General features: G+C 44.2%; 1 protein-coding gene across 2 annotated transcripts in view; it reads right to left on the bottom strand.

Annotated features, from left to right (window-relative positions):
* Positions 1–274: 274 nt before the first annotated feature.
* Positions 275–24,976, bottom strand: part of MCOLN2 (mucolipin TRP cation channel 2) — a 50,509-nt gene continuing 25,807 nt past the window's right edge. For both annotated transcript variants that reach the window (XM_040407924.1, XM_040407923.1), the window contains 11 exons: positions 24,525–24,675; positions 22,837–22,924; positions 22,653–22,749; positions 20,103–20,202; positions 18,171–18,283; positions 11,901–12,050; positions 11,096–11,197; positions 9,426–9,548; positions 3,512–3,718; positions 3,110–3,240; positions 275–739 (listed from right to left, as the gene is read on the bottom strand). In XM_040407924.1, the coding sequence (XP_040263858.1) occupies positions 703–739; positions 3,110–3,240; positions 3,512–3,718; positions 9,426–9,548; positions 11,096–11,197; positions 11,901–12,050; positions 18,171–18,283; positions 20,103–20,202; positions 22,653–22,749; positions 22,837–22,924; positions 24,525–24,675 (1,299 nt within the window). In that variant the 3' untranslated portion in view covers positions 275–702. The remainder of the gene's footprint in view (positions 740–3,109; positions 3,241–3,511; positions 3,719–9,425; positions 9,549–11,095; positions 11,198–11,900; positions 12,051–18,170; positions 18,284–20,102; positions 20,203–22,652; positions 22,750–22,836; positions 22,925–24,524; positions 24,676–24,976) is intronic.

Below are 24,976 nucleotides of genomic sequence, written 5' to 3'. Positions count from 1 at the left end.
CAGATACAGGTGGTGGCAGTTGAGGGATGGAACTGACCATATGTGACCACCTGGATATGCGCGTTACTATAAAAATTTAACACCTGAGGGCGGCACTTTAATGAAGCAAAGAGAATATCTTACAGCTGAAGCAATTTGTAATAGAAAGTAAACGTTTTTTTATGCAGAATTATACTGAAATAACATTTAATAGCGACTCATGTATAAGAAATAATGCAATTATGTAAAAGTATATAATATAAAAAATACTTTGTAAGAAGAAGCGGAAAGCGGGTTCATTAGAAAGCACTTTTATTATATTTTTTATAATCTCCCTTAGGCAAACACATTTTATGAAAATAAACCACCGTTATAAATTATTCAGTTCATAAAAATAAAAGGTTTCTCTGTAAATGGCAGGATTCAATACTGGGTACAGTGAGGACGGGGGGGTGAGACCAGGAAGAATGCATTACTGGCGATTACGAGAAATTCAGTAGAGTCCTTTTGTAACCCACATATATACCGTTCGCCACCAGCAACTGAAAACCAAATTGATTCAAATGGAAAAAAAAACAAAACAAAAACAAAAAAAAAAAAAAAAAATACTGTGCATGTAACTGGAGCACAGGTCAAAGAGCAAGAAGGGGACAAGCAGCGTCCACCCTATACCAAAATAAATAAGGAAACCCAAAAACATCCTTAGTGCAATGAAGTCCCGAGTCAGTTTATAAGGATGGAGTCGTCTCCTTCTCGTGTTCTGGAAAGAATACAGAACATAACCGTATTAACACACATTACATCGCATCTTGGACTTCATTCACATTGAAATGAGCATTCAGAATTTCGCTGTGTAGTTTGTGAAATCTGCCAGCAATGTGCTGACAGATCCTCCCCCTGGAAGCTTACTGGAGACTATGGTGCAGTAGATGTATTATTTGTAGGCAAGACTACTGGAATAGATTCAGGTGGTGCAAGGAGTCTTACAGGGAAAAAGCATGCAAACTAGCTCACTTCTAGTAGGAATAAACACGCTCTACATAGCACCCCCTTTGGGTACCTTCCCTGTAAGGCCTCCTGCACACGAACTTGTGCTTCCCGTTGCCGTATTGCGGACCGCATTTGCGGATCCGCACTACACGGGTGCCGTTCCGTGGGCATTCCGCATCACGGATGCGGACCTATTCACTTGAATTGGTCCGCAAATCCGGAGATGCGGAACAGAAACACTACGGAGTGCTTCCGTGGGGTTTCGTCCTGTACTTCCGTTCCGCAAAAAAGATAGGACATGTTCAATCTTTTTGCGGAACGGCCGGATCGCGGACCCATTCAAGTGAATGGGTCCGCGATCCGCTGCGGCTGCCCCACATTCGTGCGCAAGGGGCCCAAGTCAGTGTCCGACCCATTAAAGAATCCTGAAGCATGACTAGGGAATCATTGCCTGCAAGACTCCTTGCCCCAGATGGCCAAACAATACCCTGCTCTGTACGGATTATAAGATTATGGCTTTAACCTTTAGGATACCGGAGGTTTTTTCATTTGGTGTTTCCATTTTTCTTTCCTGGAGCCATAACTTTTTTATTTTTCCATTCACATATCCATATGAGGGCTTGTTTTTTGCAGGACAAGTGCACTTTCTAATGCCACAATTTTATATGGTATACAATGAAGTGGGGGGAAAAAAATCCAAATGGGGTGGAATTAGAAAAAAAAACAACTCAATTGCTCCACAGTTTTACGGGTTTCTCCCTACGGCATTTCCTATGTGGCAAAACTTTCATTCTCTGGGTCAGTACAATTACAACGATACCACATTTTTTTTTCCCACGTTACCATTAGGGATGAGCTAATAGACTTCGGAAGAAACATGGAAAAAGTTGTTTTTTTTTACAGTAGAAATCAATTTATAAAGTTATTACACGAAGTCTCGCAAGACTTCGAGAAGTAATAACTTCTGCTCATCGGAGCCAATACATTCTAATAGTGTATGGAGCGCTCGCTCCGTACAGTATTGAAACTAAGTTTTATGCAAATCAACTTTGGATGTTTTACCCGAAGTCGATTCACTCATCCCTAATTACCATATTCTGACCCCTAGAACTTTTTGATAGTTAGGTCTACTGAGCTGTATGGGGGCTCATTTTTTTGCAGGATGATCTGCAGTTTTTATTGATACCATTTTGGAATGTGTGTGTCAAATTTTTTGGGGTAAGAAGCGATGAAAAAAATGGCAAAGTGGCCATTTTGATATTGTTTCTGTTATTTTAATATTTTAATAGTAGGGGCAATTTCAGATGCAGTGATGCCCATGAGGTTTATATATTTTTTTTTATAATTTATGCATTTATATTTTTCATTCTATGGAAAGTGAGGAGATTTAAATTTTTCTATATTTTTTTTTTTTATTCTTTTGGAGCCCCTCTAGGAGGCTACAATGTCCAGTACTTATTTTTTTTTTTTTTAAAGAATATTATTATACTACTATTACTGCTCTCCTATGTTGGCCCCCTGGCCAACATAGGAACTGCAGCTCTAATACGCTGGGTTTCTTCAGAGAGACCCAGCCCATTATAAAAAATGGCCGACATCCCCGATAGCCGCACAGGGATCACGTTCTCAATCCGGAAGAGTGTACTGGGTTTTTCACCCTTAAGATGCCATGATCACACTTGAACACAGCATCAAAAGGCTGTTATGTCTATGATTGGCATTATTGCACGTCGCGGACATTAGCCGTGGGCTTCTGCTGTTTGAAACAGCAGAGACCTGTCAATTATGGTGCCCACTGCACACGCAAGAGGGCACCATGTTTAAAGACCCCACCAACACCATACATGTACAGCGCTGGTAACGAAGGGGTGTTTATGATGTCGGGAGATAAGGGCTACACATGAGCTGTCAGATGACAGGATCAAAAGAAAACAGACCGACAGCTTGCAAACAGACAGATTTTTAACCCTTGTATCTCAGAAAATGGCTGAACATTTTTTTAATAAATACCAATTGAAAAAATGTTTTTTAGCCCAAAGTGAGTAAAATGCAATCATAAAAAGGTGTCTATAGCTTTTAAGGCTACTTTCGCATCTGTTTCAATTGGGCATAACTTGGTATATAACAAACAGATACCTACCTTAGACAGCAACAGATCATAGGAACTGTATTTACCCATCGCCTTTCACGGTTCTGCATTTCGAATATAACGTCACCGCCATGTAGAAATTCATGAAGGTCAGTTTTTGGAAAACCGTTTTGCTGGTAGTTCTATGAAGAAAGTATGAATAACACAAAGTAAAATCAGGTACAAACTTAGTTAACGTTAGAATTAGAGGCCTAGTAATACATCTTGCTCACATCTAATTGCAATTTACAGACTTTTGACTTGCAGTACCAGTTTTCACCACTCTCTGCATCAATTTCTCGAATAAAAATGTATGCAACAGCGCCCCCAGCTACAATCAAGTTTAGATCTAAAGCTTTAAAATGCAATTTATAATTTTTTTTTGCCATAAAGCATCATAGTATAAAAACTCACCTTAATGGTCTCATAGGAGTCTGTTATAAGTGCAATAAAGAGGCTGAGGATCATGTAGATAAACAGACTGATGAAGGAATATAGGTACAGCCTGCTGAACAGCCACACCAGCGTGCTCTTCTGCTGGATTTGAGCAAAAGTGGCAAACATGTCGTCGCCATTGACCAACGAGAAAAGACATTCAGCCACGGTGTTCAGATCCTCGAACTAGAACAAATAAGTCATGGGTATTGTGTCACTAGAGAGCTCACCGCACAATCCACTTTCCTTCTATACTGGCGACTGAAGATGTTCATCAAAAGTGAAGGAGGACAGACATTTTTTCTGATATTTGGAACCTAGATGTCAGAAAACGTTATGTCTATGACCTATTCTTCCAGTGTATACACATGCAGTACTCCAGACCTGGGGGGATCTGCAGTTGTATTGTATATAGTTAAAGGGAGTCTGTCATCAGCATTTCACGTTTGTAACCCTTCCCATAGCTTTCAAGCATGCTTACAGTTAATAAAAACGTTACCTTTAGCATCAATCCTGGACTTATAAAACCGTCAAAAACCATCTTTGTAGCATATGCAAATTAGGGCTCACAAGTGCCCAGGGGCGGCGTTACGCTCGTAGGTGCCCTGCTAGCTCAGCCTTTTCTTAGTTTCCCCCCCCCCGCCCCTTCCTTCCCTCCGCCTGCCCATCCTTTCCCTCTGACCGCCTATCTACTAACTTGTTGTTTCGCCGAGATCCCGCACCTGCGCAGTCAGTCCGTCGGCGCCTGCGCACTGCAATGACCATTCCTTGTACGGCATCACAGTAATTAATGCGAATGCGCCAGCTTCGCGCCGTTAGCCGGCGCATGCGCAATAGTTACTGTGATGCCGTACAAAGAATGGTCATCGCAGTGCACATGCGTCGGACTGACTGCGCAGGCGCGGGATCTCGGCGAAACAACAAGTTAGTAGATAGGCGGTCAGAGGAAAAGGATGGGCGGGTGGAGGGAAGGAAGGGGCGGGGGGAAACGAAGAAAAGGCACCTACAAGGGTAACGCCGCCCCTGGGCACTTGCGAGCCCTCATTTGCATATGCTACAAAGATGTTTTTTGCCGGTTTTGATGCTAAAGGTAACGTTTTTATTAACTGTAAGCATGCTTGAAAGCTATGGGAAGGGTTACAAACGTGAAATGCTGATGACAGACTCCCTTTAAGTGTTATGTATTATTTTTGGGCCGTACCTACCCTTAAAGGGGTTATCCAAGACTATAAAAAGGTCCCTCATAATGACTATACTTACCTGGTTCCCCGCACTGCTCCTGGTCCCCGCACCGCCGCTGCGCGGATGAAAACATCAGGTGTTGGGAGGGGACGTCCCCCCAACACCAGATATTTTCATACGCACACAGGGAGAAGCAGCAGTGGCGTTGCAGGGACCAGGAGCGGCGCAGGGAGCCAGTTTAGTATATTCCTTGTGAGGGGCTCGGGCATATGGGGGAGCTTTTTATAATCTTGGATAACCCCTTTAAGTATGTGGATGGCAAATGGTTGGCAGGAACAGGGCTACCTCACCCTGTTCCTCCCCTCTTGGTAAGAGAGTGGACCAGTCCCGCTTACTGCCAGGTGGGGGAGTTCCAGAGCAGCCTTACAGGGGAGAGGAAGCACACGGCGGAGCTCCTGCTCCTGAGAAAGGGACTACAGCTAAGACACCTGTCACCCAAACTACCACCAGGCCAGTTAAAGCCAACATCTGGATCTGATATTAATTACTACACTCACAAGCGCTAAAGTGTAGCCATCCAACCCGTCTCCTTAATCCTTACTGGTGCCAGAAATTGCACTTGGAATCCGCTGCTATAGAATGTACCTGAAGTTCTACATTGCACTTAGTAAAATATTATACGTTCACTTCTGGCCTCATTCTTCAAAACTACATTTCCTAGGAAACAACGGCCTGAGGGAGTACACCATGAGACAACACTTCATCAGGGCCACTACCACTCCCATCCTCTGCACTGGTTCCTCTGGGGCTCGCTGCTCACACAGTCCTACCACTTTACAAGTCAGTAGTCAGACCACACGGAGGAGGACTGTGTACAGTTCTGGGCTCCTGTGAACAAGGCAGACATAGCAGCGCTGGAGAGGGTCCAGAGGAGGACAACTAAAGTAATAACTGGAATGGGTGGACTACAGGACTAGAAAGATTATAAACATTAGTGTTATTTAGCTTAGAAAAAAAGACGACTATGTATAAATATATCAGGGGTCAGTACAGAGATCTCTCCCATCATCTTTTTATCCCCAGTACTGTGACTGTGACGAGGGGACATCCTCTGCGTCTGGAGGAAAGAAGGTTTGTACACAAACATAGAAGAGGATTCTTTACGGTAAGAGCAGTGAGACTATGGAGCTCTCTGCCTGAGGAGGTGGTGATGGTGAGTACAATAAAGGAATTCAAGAGGGGCCTGGATGTATTTCTGGAGTGTAATAATATTACAGGTTATAGCTACTAGAGAGGGGTCGTTGATTCAGGGAGTTATTCTAAATTTCCGACTGGAGTCAGGAAAAAATAAAAATAAAAAATATTTAAAAATTGGTATCCCCCTTATGAGTGTTTTTTTTGCCTTCCACTGGATCAATATTGCAGGGTAACAGACTAAACTGGATGGGCAGACGTCTCTGGTTTATCTTTACACACTACGATACTAAGATTCCGCCGTTTGGAACTCCTGCTTGTGTGTTGGCCATTGCTAACAGAGTACTCGAGGGGTAGCTACATGGAGATTCCCTATAGAAAGTTCATAAAAGGGAGAAGAATACATAATCTGTCCCCAAGCCTGTTACACCTTCACCTAGAACACAGCAATCTGGATATGTTTGGGTGGTATTACAAAAGGAGTTCAAAATTGATGTCCTGTCCTCAGGATAGCTCATCAGCATCTGATCGGTGGAGGTCCAGCTCCTGACACCCTCCGCAATCAGCTGTTTGAAAAGTCTGCCACACTCCAGTGAGCACTGTGGTCTCTTCACTGCATACCAAGCACAGCGCCATACATGGTATAGTGGTCATGCTTGGTATTGCATCTCAGCTGTGCCTGGGCCGCATGACCGATGAACGTGATGTCACTGGCCTAGGAAGTGCGCCATGACCTCTTCAAACAGCTGTTTGGTGCCGGGAGTCTGACCCAACAGATCAGATACTGAGAATAGGCCATCAATACTGAACTCCTATAAAAAAAAAAAGGGCTTGTGGCACAAAGCATTCTGCATATTTTTTTTCAAACCAGCACCAGGAACTGAATACTTTTGTAATTGCAGGTCAGTAAAAATTTTTTACAGCCACTGAGTTATTCACTGAAATCTATCTGTATAGCGCCACCTGCTGTTTGTTCTTTTTCTTATTTTTTGTCCATCTCACTAAGCTGGTCGCACGTGCTCAGTTAAGATCTTCAACTGCCACCAGCTATATGTTCTGTTAGAGGCTGTGGCAGTTCCGGGGAATAGAGCTGCAGCAGAAAGGACACACTCCCTGAACTGCCAGATTGATATAAATCTAGTTAGGCAATTGGAGCAGCGAATGTGGAGATCTCTGGATCCATGTCAGGTACAGGGCTGGTTCTAGCTTTGTTAGAAAGGTATCGTCTTCTACTATATTTAGGTAAATTTGGGGGTATCTGCCCTTCTGGCGGCTTCGCATCCCTGGTTATTTGTTAACCCGTTGCTGACAACAACACATCACCTTGTGTTACATCTCATTTTCGGACACGTCGTTCTCTTGGCGGTTTCTTAACAGGAATAATAAGCCATTATAATCCCTTGTAACGTCCCAGAAGATCAGCTCTTAGTGATAATCTACGCGCCAAATTAGAGGAAATGCAGCGCTATATCCTGTCCACTAAACGCCAGGATATAGATCTGTATGCTTTAGACACTCCATGGGCAGACAGACATCTAATTACAGCACTAATGGACACCAGACGGGGTTTACTACATTATTTACCGCTGTACGGAGAATGGATTTTACTTTAATATATAAACTCACAAGAGATCTGAAGAGTGATATCTCAGGGTCTGGGTCTCGGGCTGTAACGCAAGATGGCCAAATCTAAGGTTCTACCTCTCTCTCCTCGCCGCTATACATCAGGCCTGCAAGCTGTATTGATTTCTACTTAAAAAAAATTATAATATCCAGTTCATCGGATTAGTTCCTTCCTTCCTTCCTTCTGGATAATATCGCTATGGAACTGCCCCTCCTGCACCATGCCACACAGAAAGGCCATGTTCACATGAAGCAGATTCACTTCAGTTATTTAGCAAGGATTCCCAGGGAACTTTGCTGCAAATCACATTGCAATTCAAGCAAAAGTGTTTTCACTGTGGATTTATATAGAAACAGAGAGAAATTTATCAGACTGGTGTAATGTAGAACTGGCTTAGTTGCCCATAGCAACCAATCAGATTCCTCCTTTCATTTTCCAAAGGTGCTGTCAAAAATGAAAGGTGAAATCTGATTGGTTGCTATGGGCAACTAAACCAGTTCTACTTTACACTACTTTAAATATTCCCCATAGTGTGCGTGGCTGAAAAAGAGACATCTGTCCATCCACTTCAGCCTGTTATCCTGCAAGTTGGTCCAGAAGAAGGCAAAAAACCCTGTGAGGTAAAAGCCAATTTTTCTCATTTTAAAAGAAGAAAAATTCCTTCCCGACTCCAATCAGACAATCAGAATAACTCCCTGGATCACCGACCCATCTCTAGTAGCTATAGCCTGTAATATTATTACACTCCAGAAATACATCCAGGCCCCTCTTGAACTCTTTTAGTGAACTCACCATCACCACCTCCTCAGGCAGAGAGTTCCATAGTCTCACTGCTCTTACCGTAAAGAACCCTCTTCTATGTTTGTGTACAAACCTTCTTTCCTCCAGACGCAGAGGATGTCCCCTCGTCACAGTCCTGGGGATAAATAGATGATGGGAGCAGTACTGTAGATTTTTGTAGTGGACATGGTCTGAAAGATACTACTGTGCAGGCGCCAATGATGTCCAGAAGAGGATGATGTCATTGGCACATGCATAGTAGTCAATTGTGATGCTTGGGCAGCACAAGCAGGTCTAGGGTAGCTTCCGATGGAGGATTTTAGGCATGCTGAAAAACCAGGCTGAATCAGAGCTGAAACCACCTCTTATTGTTTTCAATGGGAGGCCGCGCTGCAGTTCATACATCCGAGTGTTTTCGCCATACGCTTTTCCAAGATTGTGCTCTAATCTATGGGGTTAAACCTAAAGCGGGTGGAGACCCACAGCAGAAATCGCAGCACAGTGTTTTCTGCTGCGGACAACATCCTTCGTGTGAACCTACCCTTACTGCGCATGCGCTGATCGTGTAATTTATGGTGCAGTGCTTAATGGGACGGGGAGCGGCTTTCAGTGCAGAGTGGATAAGCACTGGCGCTCCTCGGTGCACTGAAGACCTAATTCACAATCATGCAAAAAAACAAAAATAAAAAACTGCTTGGCAACCACATAAAAAAAGCGCTGGTTGACAACCGCATTAGGCTTTACAGTGGATGTAAAGGTCATGTAAATGTAAATAGATATCACATCAGCGGGGGTTCGGCACATCACACCCCTGCCGATAGCGCCAGAACCAGAACTACACCCTGCAGTGAGGGCAGCGCTGCAGTTACCAGCTCTGTCCACTACACAATAGGTGGCGCTGTGTAGCTCCTGCACTGGACCTGCAAGCTAACAGCTTATTGCGGGGGTGTCGGACCTCCGCCAATCTGATATTGACGGCTGATCCCGAGGATAGGCCATCGATATTAAAATCCTGGACAACCCCTTTAATAAGTTGAAAGCTTGGAGTACTTTCAGCTACAAGAAGCCTCCCCAGCAATCAAAGGCAAATCTATGGGTCATAAGCCGGCTTACCTTTTCATGGTAGGGGCCAAGCACGATCCAGCCGCAGAACGTATACCCGAGGTAAATCATTCCGGCGCAACAGCAGAATCTTAAGACTTTGGGAAGTGACGCTTGCATGGTCAATATTAGGACCTGGAAAGACAGAAGTCAGAGGGAGATGTGGTCATATTCCATTTCAACAAAGCATTCGCCATATGTACGTACAATATCAATGGATCAGGAAACAAAAATAATTGAAGTTCTGAGTTTCCTTCCATCTCCGCTGTAGACGTAGCGCCCCTCTCGTTCATGGCTGTGGCTGGTATTGCAGCTCAGCCCCATTCAAGTGTATGAGGTCACCTGCTTCATGGCGAGCTGGAGTTGTGGATTTTGTATGGTTTTATCATCATATGAGCTCAAGCTGCAAGTTTTTGTTACTTAGTATCTGTTGTAATTTTATGCCTTGACCAGTTCAGGCCCGGGGTATTTTGGGTGTTCAGGAACTGACTCATTTTATACACTTTTAAGTACGGTACAGATATAACACGCACGCACACCCTGCATACATATGGCGGGCACCCGTTAAGCATTAAAGCACTGCAGTCATGCTCCCCACAAGTTTACGTCCGTCTCCCATGTAGGATTATCCATGTTTGGTTTGTAGCCAGTCGCCCACGTAGCACATAATCCCATGTATTACTCCAAATCTGATTAATACACTTTAGTCCTGAAAGGTTTAAGGTGACAGAACAACTACTGCTAATATGCTGGAACCCATAAGGAGTTGGAACGGGTCACCCAAAACAGGCGAGGAAAGGGGCTTGTAGACGAGTCAGCCTTTTAAAGAGACTTCAAAAGTATATTAGCAGCCGCCCGTGAGGAGCTGGAGTGAAGGATGAGAGCGGTAGTGGCTCTGGCGGTCACAGTCAATCACAATGGCTATCCTCACACCGTTGCTCTCTAGGGCTAGTGCAGTGAAAGGAGTGGGCACCCTTACTTCCCTTAGGGAACACCCCGATTCTGGAACTCCGGCCTGATAACATCACGGGCACCCCAGTTACTAAGTGTTTAGATGGGTGCAAGTGCAATGGCCAGAGGTAGAAGAAGTGCAAAACACAGTTCCAGTTGTACACAGTGCAATTCTCTCCAAGATAGTCATGTATGAATTTAGACAAGGATGGGAGTTATTGTCCTCTTTCCTCTCCATCTTTCTAAGGTCTCTCTCAGTACAATCTATGGCGGGCAATAGTACTCTGGGAATGGTGGCTGTAATTTCTTGGCTGTACTTGATGGCACATCCGGCCAGGATGTGTCCAAGCGTGAAGGGTGTCTTAACAGTGTCCCTCCACTGCAGCAAGGTCATAATAGCTGTAGTAGTAGGTTACCTTACTGACTCCTATGCAGATTCCATGTTCTCCTTTTCTGTCAGTCTCTCCTTCTGCAGCCCTTGCAGAGATCTGTTAGTCTCTGGAACTTGAGACCCAAGAAGAAGGGGCAGATGGGCTTTGCTTCTTTCCTCTCTGAAACTCCAGTGTAGAATCTCCCTAAAGGTTAATGGTGGGGCCAGCCCCCATCTAACCCCCTATGAGGGGTTTGCCATCTAACATGACATAACATTAAATAACCCATTTGTAGATACCCCCTGCACTGGGGTACTGCATATTGCAGTCACAAATGTTAACAACCGCTTTCACACTTACATTATACTTTTGGAAGTAGCCCAAGTATCGGATAACGCCAACCCAAACCAGTAAGGTGGATGTGCCGAGAAGAAGGCTGCACACATCATAAGAGGTCAGGTTCTACAGTCATAGGAAGAAGAGGTAACACTATATTAGTATCTAGGGAAATATCCATCCGACAGGTAAAGGGACGATCAACGTGGATGTGATTAAGGTTAGACAAGGCAATGTCACTAAAAGGAACATTCCAGGAAAGTGCAGGGCTTAAAAAGGGGTGGAGCCTGCCAAGAGTCAAATAACACAAAGGAAGTAGTCATGCTCCGCCCCTTCACCATACATCACTATTAATTTTCCTGCAGTGTTCCTTTAAATGGGTTTTCTCAGATTTAGATATTGATGGCCTATCCTCAGGATATTATTATCTTTATTTATAAAGCGCCAACATGTCCCCCAAAATAGTATCAGTGGAAATGTCAACTCATCCAAAAAAATATAACAAGTTATGGTCTGGAGAATATGGCGGCTGAAATACGTATTTTTATATAGTATTGATTTTTGCATAAAATGAAGTCCAAAAAACAGCCTCAAAAATTGTGGAATGGTTGTTCTCTTCCGATACGCCCTGTCGAAAGTTTTAATACATTATATGTTTAACCAAATAGAATGTAAATCATCCCGCAAAAAAAAAAAAAAAAAACTGATGCAGCCCCCACAAAAATAAAAATGAGTAGTGGAAAGGGGTTAAAAGGAAAAATAAAAAATAAAAACACCATCCCTGCATAACCATGACATGCAACGTCAACCTCCCCCTCCATAAATTTACCTTCGCTTTTATCTCCATCTTCATCACAGATCCGATGATGGTCATCAAGTCGCTGATGATAACCATGATGTACCAGCCATTTATAAACTCTAGGCGGTCAGCGGAGCACACGTGGTGGTTGTATTTATTCAAGAAAAAATACACAAACCTCTGCAAGCAAATAAGGCAAAAAACAACAACTTTAGTACAAGCTATTTGCTGCCCCCAGGTGGTGAAGAAGTGATATATTTATATATATTTTTTTTTTACTAAATGACTCCTAATGCAGGATAGATTTCAAATACTTGTATGTATGAGAAAGTATAATTTGTATGGAAGAGTCCTTTAAGTTGGAATATATACAGTACAGACCAAAAGTTTGGACACACCTTCTCATTCAAAGAGTATATATATATATATATATATATATATATATATATATATATATATATATATATATATATATATATATATATTTATTTTTTTACACGCACAAACATAACTGTACATGTATATACATGTATATACACCTCCTTATTCAAGCTTAAAGGGGTTGGCCTATCTCATACATTGGCACCATATCGCTAGGAAATGCCACTAATATCGTATGGGTCCCAGAGGTGGATCTGCAATTGCGGACAGGTGCGTAGCTAAAGGCTCATGGGCCCTGGTGCAAGAGTTCAGTTTGGGCCCCCCTTCCCTCTGCTTTGTGGCCAGGGAGGCATATAGGCTTCCTGCTGGCTCAGGTAAAAATTCAAACAGCACCCCCCCCCCCCCCCCATGCCATATTCTCGACCTAACCCCTTCCTTCCAGACAGAGTAACACTGTAACTTGACCAGCATGCACTTTCTATAATACCAATCTCTTCTTATGTGGCACAAGGGTCTTTGGGTCCCTCAGGCTCCTGGGCCCGGTAGCGACTGCTACGTCTGCACCCCCTATAGCTAAGCCCCTGATTGCGGAAAAGAATAGGACATGTTCTATATTCTTTTTGCAGGGCCGTGGCACGGTGCAACGGATGCTGTCCATATCCTTTGCGGCCCCATAGAAATGAATGGGTCCGCACCCGTTCATCAAAATTGCGGAATGGGTGCGGACTCATTCATATTGATTATTTTATATAAAAAATAAAATAAAACTAAAATCTAATTTATAACTATAACGACAATTATTCTTCACATTATTACAACCTAACTATTCATTCATCAGAAATAACAAAACCAAAGATACTGATGTAAAATTTGTATTTATTATTCAAACATAACAGGATTGTAACTTTAAAATATACTGTAAACCAATAAAAAATTAAATAAAAAAAAAGCCTGCAAATATCAAAAATGAATAAAAACGATAAAGTGGTGCAAGTAGTACGTCTGTTAGTACCCAAATAGAAATCGTTGATTACTATCAGATAATGGCATTTTTTTATTTGATTGTATATTGGGGCATTTACTGTATTATCCAACCTATGATGTACACAGTTTATGTACTGACTTACCTCTCGGAGCCACTGCATATTTTCTATTTAGTGAGGTTTTTTAATGTTATTTTATTAATTAATGTCTTCAATGAAGTACCGTATTCTGTATTTTTGGACACAGGGCGGTAAGGACTCTTCGGTTTTGTTACATATGGCGGTGCCCGCCGGCGCCATATTCTTTTGCATTGCGCCGAACTTTGACCCATGACACACACATCAGGTGGGACAGGACAGCCAATTGAGACGTTTCAGCACATGGACATACCCCCACCCTATAACAGAACCCGATCTGGCAGCAATTTTACATTCAGTGTTTTGCCAGTGTAGGGAGAGGTTGCTGTGTGGAGCAGGGACACCAAACGCTAGCTAATAGGGCCACAAAAGTCCATTTAAGGACTGGTATAGGTGTGCTATCGATAGGTGTGATATAGAGGGGTGTGATACACTTATAATATACTTTCTAACATAGAAAGTATATTATAGTGCATTTTTATTGTGCAGCAGTTGTGTGCGGTTCTGCTGTGATACTGCAGCTAGATAGAGGGACAAGCTCTATTGGAATAACTAATTGCAACTGGTGTGATATATCTGCTGCCCCAAAAAAACTGATGGGTTCTATATACCCGCTTCCACAAAATACTGATTAAGGTGTTTGATATACCAGCTTCCACCAAATATTGATTGAGGGCTGCGATATACCTGCTTCCACAAATACTGCTCTTCTCTAGGGGCTTAAGCACAGGGTCATTTTAAAAATAACAGGCAGAGGAAGAGGCAGGCCATTCCGCAGGGGTGTAGGGGGTCGGGCAGGTGCACCAGGCCGGAGCCTAAGTGGGAAGTTGGAGAAGGCGCGTGCGATTACTTCAAAGGATGCACCAGAGTTGCTTGATTGGCTCATTCAGCCCCCTCCACCTGAGGCAGAGGAATTATTTTCCCATCCATTCCCAGACCTTATCGATGCGCAGCCTACTCAGATCTCAAATGTCAGTGGTAGGGAGAAAGAAGAAAGAAGGAAGAAGGAAGAAGGAAGAAGGAAGAAGGAAGAAGGAAGAAGGAAGAAGGAAGAAGAAAAAGAAAGAAGAAGAAAGAAGAAAGAAAGAAAGAAAAAAGAAGAAAGAAAGAAAGAAAAAAGAAGAAAGAAGAAAGAAAGAAGAAGGAAGAAGGAAGAAGGAAGAAGAAAGAAGAAGAAAAAGAAAGAAGAAGAAAAAGAAAGAAGAAGAAAAAGAAAGAAGAAGAAAAAGAAAGAAGAAGAGGAAGAGCTCACAGTGCACAGGAGGCAAAAAGCAGACTGGAAATGTATCTAGAGCGAGCCATCCACCATGCACGGTCACTTCTTGCGCTCCCAGGACGCCGGCACATGGCTCCGCAGTGTGGTCTTTTTTTTTTTTTTACGTGTCAGCTGCTGACAATAGTGTTGCCATCTGCAGCCTGTGCTGTCAACGCATAAGTCGCTGTAAGCCCAACACTCACCTAGGGCCAACCGCTTTAAGAAGGCACCTGGCCTGCCATCACCGAGCCCAGTGGGAGCAACGCCGTCAGAACCCACAAAGCCACACTCCTGGCGCTCCACGTCCTGCCTCTTCTCCTTCCATTTGTCCTCCACTCCACCTTCCACCGTGCCGTCGTTGCGTTTATCTGGCAAAAGGCAGGCTTCCATGGTCCAAATGTTCGAGCATAAAAAGTTGATGATGCCGGATAACCCTCTTGCCCAACGGCTGACCGCTGGCTTGTCAGAACTGCTAGCCTTCCAACTGCTGCCATATAAACTGGTGGACTCTGAGGCCTTTAGAAAATTTGTGGCCATTGGCACACCGCAATGGAAGGTCCCCGGAAGGAAATATTTCTCCCAGAAGGGCATCCCAGAGCTATATGGCCACGTTCAGCAGCAAGTAAATGCGGCAGGCCAGGCCCAGGAAAATCTCTGGCCATTTTAGAAGATCTTACACGGCCATGGCTCGCCTTGCTGATGTTCAGCGGCGACACCACCTGCCCGTCAGATGTCTGATTTGTGACAGCCCGACGCGCTGGAACTCCCACTTGTATATGTTCGATAGGCAGCTCCAGCAGAAACACACTGTTAAAGACTAACTGTACGAACTCTGCAGCAGGACAGGGGAGCTTGGTTTCTTTTCACCGCGCCAGTGGCTGCTCATGCGCAATGATGAGATCACCAAACTGGTCAGTCGCAGCCAGGGTGCCATCAGGGACATCGTACCTTACGCCTTCTTTCTGGAGCGTGCATTGCGTCATGTCATTGATCAAGCTGTCGAGGAGCAGGTGCAGGAGGATGAGGAAGTCGCAATGCTGAATGAATTCCCAGGGGGGCTACTCCATCTGAGACAAGTCAGCAGGAGTCTGAAGAGGAGTCAGAGGAGGATGGTGCCGGGGCGGAGGAGGAGCAAGAAGAGCATGCTTTGAGGGGAACTTTAAACTTTTTGGGGATCCCTGGTGTTGTCCGTGGCTGGGGGGAGGAGACCGAGGACGACATTCTCCTGGGCGATGAGCAGGAGCCAGGGCGCTCCACCGCTTCCAATTTAGTGCAAATGGGGGACTTCATGCTCCAGTGTTTGAAGAGGGACCCCTGTATAAAAAGCATAAAGGGCAAGGACCAGTACTGGGTGGCAATGTACTTAAACCCCCGGTACAAACACAAAATGGCGGACATGTTACCAGCATCACATGTCCGCTGTCAGAATGCAGCATTTCCAGGCCTTGCTGTGAGAGATGCTGCATTCTGCTGTTGCGGGCGCTGGCAAAGGAATTTCCACCCACAGCGAAACAGGTGCGGGTACCAATAATACCGCACCTGCAAGAAGAGGGTGGTTTGAAGATGTGTTGGTCACTTCGGATATGAGATCCTTCTTGCAGCCAACCCATCGACAGCCGCCCTCCGGATCCAGCCTCAGGGAACGCCTAGACCGACAGGTGTCCAGCTACATCGGGTTAACGGCTGATGTGGACGCTCTGAGAAGCGAGGAACCCCTGGACTGCTGGGTGTGCAGGCTTGACCTGTGGCCAGAGCTGGCACAATTTGCCATGGAACTCTTGGCTTGCCCCTCATCAAGTGTCCTGTCCGAAAGAACATTCAATGCAGCGGGGGGGGGGGGAATCATAACCGATAAGCGCACTCGCCTAGCTCACGACAGTGTGGACTACCTCACATTTATAATGAATGAGGCATGGATCTCGGAGGAATTCAACACCTGTAATTAAAATTTCCTCATGCCAGCCCACACGTATCCACCACCACCCAGAACAAAGAATGTTCCTTGTCTTATGTATATACAGCGGCATAAAAAGATTTTTCTGTCAGGTGAATGCCTCATTTTTGGGGCCTGTACTCCCGAGGCCTAAAATAAAATTGTTCTAGGCTCCAGCAGGGCACATTTTTGAGAGTTTCCCTTTCCCTGATTAAAATACATCTTTTTTGTGGGGATTTTTGCCATTGATCCCCCTCTGGTATGTCACTGTCCATGTTGTGGGACCATTTGTGCACTTCTAGTAAGTATTTGGTGGCTGCAAATATGACCTGAAGGTTTTTCAGGTTCGCCTGCCATTAAAGTCAATGGGGCCCGCCGCGAACGCGCGGTTCGCGAACCGTCCCGGCTGATGTTCGTCCATCACTATCGATGACCTCTCTGATACATACAGTATTATGCCTTATTTACACGTCACTATTTTGGTCAGTGATTTCCATCAGGGATTGTGAGCCAAAACCAGGATTGGAGCCTCCACAGACATAAGGTATAAGGGAGAGATCCGCACCTGTTCTGTGTTTAGAGCCGCACCTGGTTTTGGCTGAAAATCACTGATGGAAATCACTGACTGTGTGAATGAGGCCTTAGGCTACTTTCACACTACAATAATAAATGACGTTTCAGCGCTGCAAAGTAATTGTTGTGTCGCTTGTCTCTTTATTCGTGGTGGATCAAACCTCACACTCCAACACCAGTGATCCACATGCTGTAATTTTGCTACCACGAATAAAGAGACAAGCGACACAACAATTACTTTGCGGTGCTGGAACTTCATTTATTATTGTTTTGCTACCAAAGGACTCTTACCTGTTCCGTGCACCAGGGGCTGATTTTACTATGGACGTTATATACTTTCACACTAACGTTTTTTTGCGGATCCGTCATGGATCTGCAAAAATGCTTCTGTTACAATAATACAACCGCACGCATCCGTCATGAACGGATCCGGTTGTATTATGTCTTCTATAGCCATGACGGATCCGTCATGAACACTGTTGAAAGTCAATCGGGGACAGATCCGTTTTCTATTGTGTCAGAGAAAACACTGCTCCGCACCACATCGCAGACAGAAAAACACCGCTTGCAGCTTTATTTTGTCCGCGATGGGGATGCAACCAAATGGAACGGAATGCATTTTGGAGCTCTCCCGTTTCGTTCAGTTTTATCCCCATTGACAATGAATGGGGACAAAACTGAAGCGTTTTCATCCACTATCCTATGATGGATCTCAATAGCGGAATTGAAACCGCTAGTGTGAAAGTAGCCTTATACACGGCACATGAGCCCCGTTACAGATTTTGCAGCGATACCTCTGCCTTTACACCCACAACCAGACTTAAACCAGACTTGCTACAGAACGGAGCAACGGATGCGGACAGCACACTGAGTTCTGTCCGCATCTTTTGCGGCCCCATTGAAGTGAATGGATCCGCACCGTCTGAGGTCTTGGCATAGGGCTACATATGGGTCTCTCTCTGTATTTCTTTACACCCACAAGCATGGCAGATACCAGCGGCTCCTCTGCCCCTGTACGGTAAAATTCCCTTACTTACCCTCTGCAGCTTTACAGCCAGTGCGATGGATCGAGTGCAGAGAATGAGCGAGGTCAGGCACGTCAGGATGACAAAGCCATCGAAAACTAGGATGTAATGGGTGTTCTTCTGAACTGCAAAGACAAGAAAGCCTGCTCAACTCCCATTAATAGCAACACAACAAGACTAACCACATCTGGAGAGTTTTTTTTTTTTTTTTTTTTTTAATTACGCCAATTTTTCCCCCCATAACCTTTTCCATAAAAAGTTGTAATAAGTTGCACAACTTTCATTTTAAAGGGGTTGTGCAGTGGAGTAATATTGAGGACTTATCCTCAGGACAGGTCATCTGTATCAGATTGGCAGGGGCCCCCCACTGATCATCTGCTGGAAGGGGTCGTGGCCCTTACCTTGAATGGGATGGAACAGTAATTACACTGCGCAGCTGCTGCAAAAGAGACTGCGCAGGTAATCTTTGAACAGGAAGCAGCACTAAAATGCTGATCGGCGGGGGTGATCGGAGTCGAACCCACGCCGATCTGATATTGATGACCTTTCCTGAGGATAGATCATCAGTATTACCCCTCTGCACAACCCTTTTATTCTTCATTTGTAGACATATAACGCCACTCAATGTATCACCATGAGCTAGAGTAGTTCACCATGTCTCCAGGACCTCAGCCGAAATCTGCTGTCCCTGGACACGGCCTATGGTTATGTTCACACTGCAAATCCAAGTCGCATTTTACTACAACATCCACTGCAGAAATAAATAGAATTTCTGCAAATCCTCACCAGGATTCGCCCCATTCAATAGGGCCGTCTGCGTCAGGATTGCCCACTGGCTTTTCTGTGCCTCGGGAATACATAGCAGAACGCCGTTTATTCTTGAAAATACATTTTCTGTGCAAAAATGTGTCACGTCAAGAGGTTGTAGCAACACCAGTCACACATACGGGACGTCAATTTTGATTAGTTTGGATGTGGCACGGATTCCGCCATGTCAGATCCTTGACTGGGACCATACCCTACTAGGTAGGTTCACAGACTAAGGCTACTTTCACACTTGCGTTATTGATGGATCCGGCAGGGCTCAGCAAAAACGCTTCCGTTACTGATAATACAACCGCCTTCATCCGTTATGAACGGATCCAGTTGTATTATCTGTAACATAGCCAAGATGGATCCGTCATGAACTCCATTGAAAAAGTCAATGGAGGACGGATCAGTTTTCTATTGTGGCAGATAAAACGGATCCGTCTCCATTGACTTGCATTGTCCGTCTTGCTCCGCATCCCAGGACGGAAAGCAAACCGCAGCAAGTTGCGGTTTGCTCTCCGGTATGAGAACGGAACAGAATGCATTTTAGAGCATTTAGTTCTGTTCAGTTCAGTTACGTTTTGTCCACATTGACATTGAATGGGGACAAAACGGAAGCTTTTTTTTTCTGGTATTGAGACCCTGACTAATATCAATACTGGAAAATATTAACACTAGTGTGAAAGTAGCCTAAGGCTACATTCACACGACCGTATGTGTTTTGCAGTCCGCAAAAAAAAAAAAAAAAAGGCATCAGTTTTTTTTGCGGATGCATTGTAACAATGCCTATCTATGTCCGCAAAATGGACAAGAATAGGACATATTCTATTTTTTTTTGCGGGGCTACGGAACGGACATACAGATTCGGATAGCACACTGTCTGCATTTTTTGCGGACCTATTGGAAAAAAACAAACAAACACAACAACGGACACTGAAACTAAATAGGTTCATGTGTATGTAGCCTTACTGGAGGAGTTATTGAGGTGCATTTTCCGGCCAAAGCCACAAGTGGATCCAAAAATTGTATTTCCGATTCCTTTTAAATCCACTTCTGGCTTTGGCTGAAAAAGCTGCAGGAAAATCTGCCTCAAACCCTAAAACTGATGCTGACCCTGCAGAACGAGGGACTTACTGGAGCCGGATATGTGCCAGTCTCTACAGTCTTGAATGGTAGCATCGCTATCAAAGAAAATCTTGACTTTGCCGCTGTGCACCTGGTTATTGAAGGTTATCTGGAAAGATTAGGAAAATAATAATAATAAATAAATAAATAAATAAATAAATAAAATAAACAATAATGTGATCCCAGTTATCTGAGCATAAATCAGTCAGGAAGTGACAGTATGATGTGGTTGTTGTTGTTGTTTTGAGGAGTCAAAACTATTTATTTTATATATTTTTTTTATCATAACCAGTTCATATATTCTCAAAAGGTGCAGAAGGACAGCAATTCCAAAAAAATTTGGCCAGGAAACCTACTTTAAAAAAATAAATGATAAAAGCAAAACCGGAAAATACTGAATAGGATTCCTCCATACACATGGAAAAACCCATAAGGGAAAAATAACATCTGTAATACAGAAGAGGGCGACACCTATGACTGTACAGTTCAGATCTTCTGTAAATGGAGGGACAAGATTACCAAGTTCACAGAGGTTTTAGCACTAATTTTGGAGCATTTCCGCCTCAAAATCTGATCCCAAAAAAATGCACCAAAACAGCCTCCCATTCATTTCAATGCAAAGCAGCGCTTGCTTTTTTTACCACTTGGAAAAGAGAAGCAGCATGTGTAACACCCCAGAGTGGCGTTACCACTTCGGCACCCTGTTACTATCTTTTATGGTCTAACCTAATGTCATCTTGTGCATTTTATTCCAGGTTCACCACACTATGCTTTTCTAATTTTTGCAACTGTTTATATGTAATGTGCCTGGTTCACCAGCAGGTGGCAGCAAACACAGCAGAGATATACTTAGGTAGAATGGAACCTTCCATTCCATTCTAACCCCCGCCTGGAGAGAGGTGGGCGAGTTCCACTTCCTGCAGGAAGGGTGGGGACAGAGTCCAGTTAGTTTAGCTTACCCCCTGCTTGGGGAAGGTGTGCAGGGGGCACGTCTCTGCTGGACGTGCCCAAGCCAGCCAGAGCACCCTCAGCTCTGCTGGCCATGGAGGCCAAAGCTTAGAGCCTCAGGAGCCGGGAGGAAAGTTCCCTGGCCTAATCTAGAGACAGAACATAGAAAGAAGTGCAGCATACAAGAAGAAGCAAAGTTATACAGTCAGCCTGTCAGTACGGCAGAGCCAGAGAGAAACAGATGTAGCAGAGTCGAGTTTGCCTGCCAGTTTTAATGTTAAAGCCTGCTGGGACCAAGACAAAGTCTGTAAATCGTTTTGGAGAACGTTTATGCAAAGTAAAGCTGCTGTTCTACTACATACAAGGTCTGGACTCCATCTTTCTTCCAAATCCCTTAATTATTCCCCCTATTTATTGCTTCGGAGGCAAAGCCGGGTCCAGCAGTATCAAGGTAGGAGCACCACGACACACAATGGGACATTTTAGGCCGCACTATACCACTCGGTATTCCTACACCTGGGTCGAGTTATAGAGGGCCCCAGGGGGAGGCGCCTGTTACACATGTCCTATTTTGGGGCAGAATTCGGGCTGAATCTCCCAACTAAATGAATGGGAAGCATTAAACAGCTCTGTGTGTATGTGCATTTTCTAAATCTTAGGCTACATGCACACAAAAACGTATGTGTTTTGCGTTCTGCAAAAAAAAAACAACGGATGACATCCGTATGCCATCCTTTTTTTTTTTTTTTTTTGCGGATCCATTGTAACAATGCCTAAAAACGGACAAGAATAGGACATGTTTTTTTTTTGCGGGGCTACGGAACGGACATAGTGATGCGGACAGCACATTGAAATGAATGGGTCTGCGTCCTATCCGCAAAAAAAACAGAACGGACACGGAAACAAAATACGTTCGTGTGCATGAGGCCTTATTCTGTGGGTTTTTGGTGTGGATCCAGTTTTGTATTAAAGTGAACATCCATTGGTAAAAAATAAAAAAAAAATGATATATATTTATTTATTTAATAGCCATCTTTTAGGAACCACCCTTTAAAAAAAACAAACAGGCATTAAAAAGGGGCCTCTTTGCAGTTTTGGTGGTGGCGTGAATGCAGCCTAAGGGTTAGTTCACAAATGTCGGTGCATTTCTGCCTCAAAAAAAATCTGCTCCAGAAACTGCATCCCATTCAATAGAAAGCAGCACAGGGAAGAAAATGCAGCAGCATGCCCAATCTTGGATCGGAGTCCATGCCGAATTAAAGTGTCAAAAAAACATGGGTAGTTACAAGTTTTCGGTGTGGTTTTTCTCAAGAATCTTCAGCAAAAACCACAAGCTAGAAATGTAGTTTTGTATTGAAGTAAAACACCCATTGAAAAAAACGCATAAATGGGTTAAAAAAAAAAAAAAAAAAAAAAAGCGCTGAATTTTGTAGGATGATTTTCTAAATCCGCCATGTGAACATACCCTTAGACTCCATGTAGCAGACTTTTTTTTAAACTGCAGATTTCAGAAGCGACACCGCAGATCCCTGGGAATTCTGCGGTGTCTGAACATAGCCGAAGAGAAAGATCTTAACCATTTCTATACAGTATATCAGAGTCAGTAATTGCCTTATTGTGGAACAAGTAGCAGTCGGGCTGCTCTCGGACTCTGATCGTTTGCAGATCGATTCCTTTCAGCCTAAAGGAGATTTCAACTTTAATAAGCCTGAAAACAAACAAAAAAAAAATAAAAAATCCAATAAAATATATAAATAGACTTGAAGCTAAAACACAACAACATAGGAGCGATTACCTGTAAAACTCCAGATTGAAGAAAGAGGCATTTATGTAGTCACGAGGTAGACCGTTCACTAAAACCTCCTGTTCCATATGCAAACACTCTAAAAAGTACAAAAAAAAAATATGTTCAGTCCAAGGCGTGCGAGAGATTACTGGATGTGTGCAAACACTGACGACATTCCTACTGTACCAGTCATACTGCTGCAAATAAAATATATACGACATACGAGGAAGGGTCTATATGGGTTTTAATAAGCAAAAATGTGTTTCAACGATCCGGTCATAGATTGTAAGCTCTTGGGACCAGGGCCCTCATTCCTCTTAATTGTTGACTTGTTTGTTGCCATGTAATGTATGTTTTTGCTTGTACTTGACCCCCCTGATTGTAAAGCGATGTGGAATAGGTCAGAGCTATAGAAATAAAGATTATTATTATTACGTATACCCCGAGATTGAAAAGCTCCTGATGTACACCTCTGATGGAAGGCTGCGCTGTATCCCCCTCCATAGGCTCACATCATCCATAGGATTGGAACACCTTGGGAGCCCGCAGACCACCCATCGATATATATGGAGATAGGTATATAAGAGGGTGGTGCACGGCGGGGGTCCGACCAAGTAATGAGAACGGGGACCCATGATCCTCCCCTTTGAATGGAGTAACAGGCACACGCGCGTCCTTCGCTCGGTTCAACTCTATGGGACTGCTGCGGATGGCGGAGCACTAGTACTCGACCCTCTCTGGCAGGCCCATAGAGTTGAACAGAGTGGCAGTACAACATATGCATGATCGACGCTCCACTCATACTGGGGAGTACAGGCCCCCCCCAGCGGTCGTCCCCCTGCGGATCAGACGCTTATCCGCTATCCTATGGGGTAGGGGGATAAACTGTCTTAAAAGGGGTCTGAATCCAGACACAACCCGATCTGCACTCATTCACCATGAATGAGTGGAGCATCAGAGCTTTTTATACTCCGATACTCCCCCTTGTCCTGCGCTGCATCGCGCAGGGCGAGGGCTTTTCGTTTACATTTGGACACAGCTAGGTGGAGGCTTCCGCCTAGAAGTGATCCCGGTGACATCACCGGCTCTGATCGGTGGACTTTAGCGCTGCCCTAGCCTGTAAAAAACAGGCTAGGGCAGCGCTAAAGCCCGCCCATTAGTGCCGGTGATGTCACCGGGCTCACTGCTAGGAGGAAGCCTCCACCTAGCTTACCTATGTAGAGCCCATTAGTGCCACCGGATCTCAAGAAAATTCCCTTGCCCTGCGCGATTCAGTAAAACGCTCCGATGCTCCACTCATTCATGGTGAATGAGTGCAGCTCGGCTTGTGTCCGGGTTCAGGTCTGAGCCTGGACAACACCTTTAATAGGACAACCCCTTTAACAACAACTTTAAATGTCATTACTCCCCCTTCAGGTAGGTCATTCTGTGCTTAGACTACTCTAACCGTAAAGAATCCTTTCCTATACTGATGCTTGAATAGTCTTAATTCTACACATAAAGAATGTTCCTTTGTCTAATATACTATGATGTTTCTGTGTATCCACCTTGTACATATACATTTTTTTTAAAACGTTCTTTCTAAGGAGGAGTTCACGCTGGGAGCAATAGTTGCTGCGATTACGGCAGATCGGGGAAATCCGTTGATCCGTTTTTTCTTTCAGACAAATGCGTTTGAGGTAACACAATGTACTTACCAGTTTCCACAGTTGGGTCTATATAGAAGGTATCATTGGAGGGGTGCAGTGACCCCCTGTGGTAATGCTGTTTACAGATCTTCAGACCTTTTCTTTTTTCGTCATTGTCATAGCTGACTGTACCAAGCGAGAGGTTTCCAATCTGACGGTACTGCAGATACACAATAAGTAATCAGGTGCCTTTGACAAATTACCACTGACAACCAAGGAGCGAATAGGTTTAAAAGGCTTATATACTTGATTTTATTTTTCGCAATGACAAAACCTTAGAGGGCATCTGTCAGCAGTTTTGTACCTATGACACTGGCTGACCTGTTACATGTGCGCTTGGCAGCTGAAGCCATCTGTGTTGGTCCCATGTTCATATGTGTCCGCATTGCTGAGAAAAATGATGCTTTAATATATGCAAATGAGCCTCTAGGAGCAACGGGGGCGTTGTCATTACACCTAGA

This window comes from Bufo bufo, chromosome 9 (assembly GCF_905171765.1).
Source record: "Bufo bufo chromosome 9, aBufBuf1.1, whole genome shotgun sequence".
Lineage (NCBI taxonomy): Eukaryota > Metazoa > Chordata > Amphibia > Anura > Bufonidae > Bufo > Bufo bufo.
This window is presented reverse-complemented; position numbering and strand designations above follow the sequence as displayed.